Source organism: Mandrillus leucophaeus, unplaced genomic scaffold, assembly GCF_000951045.1.
Source record: "Mandrillus leucophaeus isolate KB7577 unplaced genomic scaffold, Mleu.le_1.0 Scaffold120, whole genome shotgun sequence".
Taxonomy (NCBI): Eukaryota; Metazoa; Chordata; class Mammalia; order Primates; family Cercopithecidae; genus Mandrillus; species Mandrillus leucophaeus.
The window spans coordinates 2,202,585-2,204,859 of record NW_012100321.1 but is presented as its reverse complement, the minus strand read 5'-3'; the positions used below and the strand labels follow the sequence as shown (position 1 = coordinate 2,204,859).

Below are 2,275 nucleotides of genomic sequence, written 5' to 3'. Positions count from 1 at the left end.
GGCAGGAGAATCACTTGAGCCTGGGAGACACAGGCTGCACTGAGCGGAGATTGCACCACTGCACGCCAGGCTGGGTGACAGAGGGAGACTCTGTCTCAAAAAAGAAAGAGAAGAGGAGAGACCGGGCGTGGTGGCTCACACCTGTAATCCCAGCACTTTGGGAGGCTGAAGCGGCTGGATCAGTTGAGGTCAGGAGTTCAAGACTAGCCTGGCCAACATGGTGAAACCCTGTTTCTACGAAAATACAAAAAGTAGCCGGGCGTGGTGGCATGTGCCTGTAATCCCAGCTACTCAGGAGGCTGAGGCAGGAGAATTGCTTGAGCCTGGGAGGTGGAGGTTGCAGTGAGCTGAGATCATGCCACTGCACTGCAGCCTGGGCGACAGAGCGAGACTGTCTCAAAAAGAAAAGAAAAGAAACAGGCTTGGCTTAGACTTGGTGCCAGGGAAGCTCCCTGGCTCCAGGATACAACATGAATGCTGCCCTGGCTTGGGCAACACAGTGTTCCCTTGAGGGAAAAGAAGGCCTCCCAGTGGAGGAGACGGACGGGGCAGGCATTCTAGAGGGAACGGCATATGCAAAGGCCCAGTGGTGGAAGAGGCATCGCCCATTTGTTTGAGAAACAGAGAGGCTCACATGCTGGGGCAAAGAGAGGCTGAGGGGGCCAGGCGAGGCGAGGGACGACCCAGGCTGACCTAGGAGAGTCCTCACAGCTTTGGGGAATCATGGGGATGGTTTTTAGTAGGGAGGTGCTTTAATCGGATTTGGGGCTTGCCAGTGTCACCCTGGCCGCTATGGGGAAGCTGGATTGGAGGGGGTCGGTGCAGGACAGGGAAGCCCAGTAGGCTGGGCTGAGCAGGGAGGTGGTGGGAAGTGGACAGCTTAAGAAATCATCAAGTCCACTGGGGAACTGAATGTGGGTGACAGAAGGAGGGAGATGACAAGAGCTCCTGGGTTTCCAGTTTGTGGGACCAAATATTACATTCTCAGAAACGTTAGTTTCTGTCTCCTCTTGGTGGGAACAAGAGAAAAGCATCTGTGCGCATGTGCTGCCTCTTTGTTAGTGCATCTTGAGAGCTGCAGAAGAAAAGGGGAATTTATCTCCCCGTGTTTGTCTTTCCACCTCATCCTCCACCTCTCACAGGCCCTGGTCTCTCCCTTCACTTTTCAGATTAAACTCCCATCGGTCACATCCTTCATCCTGGACACGGAAGCCGTGGCTTGGGACCGGGAAAAGAAGCAGATCCAGCCATTCCAAGTGCTCACCACCCGCAAACGCAAGGTAGCATCACCCGCTCCACTGCCTGCCAAGGCCCCGTACTTCCTCATCTTCCACCCAGTCCTGGCTGCGGGTCCTGCCCAGTGCCCAGAAGGGCAGAGTGTCAGTCTGGATGCAGTTCTTTCAGCCTTCTGCAGAATGGCTGCCACAGCTCCAGCCATCACATTCTCATCCCAGCATCCCAAGTAGGAAGAGGGGAAGGCCCTTTTCCTGCATCTCTGTTGTTTCACTATGAAAGATCTGTTCGGGAAACCCCTACAGGTTTCCCCTTTTCCATCTCATTGGCCAGAACTGTGCCATGTCACTGCCATTAGCTGCAGAAAAGGCTGGGAGAGCAAATATCTGGTGAAGGGAAGTGAGGTTGTCGGAATTAGCTGAGAGCCGTTACAATCCAGCACCTGGAACCAGCAGCGTGGCTGCCCTCACAGATGGGCTGCCAGTTAGGTGGGGCGAGAGGGAGACCAGTAGGTGCATGCTGTTGGCCTCAGGCCCAGCACCCTGTCTCACCTTCCTGCACTCACAAACTCCATTGTGCCCCAACCCAGGAAGTGGATGCGTCCGAGATCCAGGTGCAGGTGTGTTTGTACGCCTTCGACCTCATCTACCTCAATGGAGAGGTGAGTTCCGGCTTCCTGTCCAGGGGCAACTGAGGGGTGACGGGGTGGGATGTGAGCCTGGCAGCTGCCAGTCTGACTTCCATTTCCGACTCTGCCACTTCACGCGGCCAGGAGGCCACACTTGGGCAGGAGTTCTCAAAGTGTGGTCTGAGGACCCCTGAGGTTCCTTAAGATTCTTTCAAGGACATCTTCGACGTCCCTCTGTTTCCAACTCCATGTTGGCGTGAGGTGGATCTTCCTCAGGTCCTGCCACCAGAACAGTGTGTTGCAGAAGCACGCAGGAGAATCCAGCCTCTATGAAGCCAGATATTAGAGGATTTGCAAAGTGTAAAATAATGCCTCTAGTCTCACCAATTTTTCAAAACATAGGTTATGTTTCAT

At 54.4% G+C, this 2,275-nt stretch overlaps 1 protein-coding gene across 4 annotated transcripts in view; it reads left to right on the top strand.

Annotated features, from left to right (window-relative positions):
* LIG1 (ligase I, DNA, ATP-dependent) overlaps positions 1–2,275 on the top strand; it is a 54,757-nt gene that overhangs the window by 36,518 nt on the left and 15,964 nt on the right. For all 4 annotated transcript variants that reach the window (XR_001004888.1, XM_011969974.1, XM_011969980.1 and 1 more), the window contains 2 exons: positions 1,170–1,280; positions 1,823–1,894. Coding sequence is in view for 3 of the 4 variants with exons in the window: in XM_011969974.1 (XP_011825364.1) it covers positions 1,170–1,280; positions 1,823–1,894 (183 nt within the window). In the remaining variant the exon portion in view is untranslated. The remainder of the gene's footprint in view (positions 1–1,169; positions 1,281–1,822; positions 1,895–2,275) is intronic.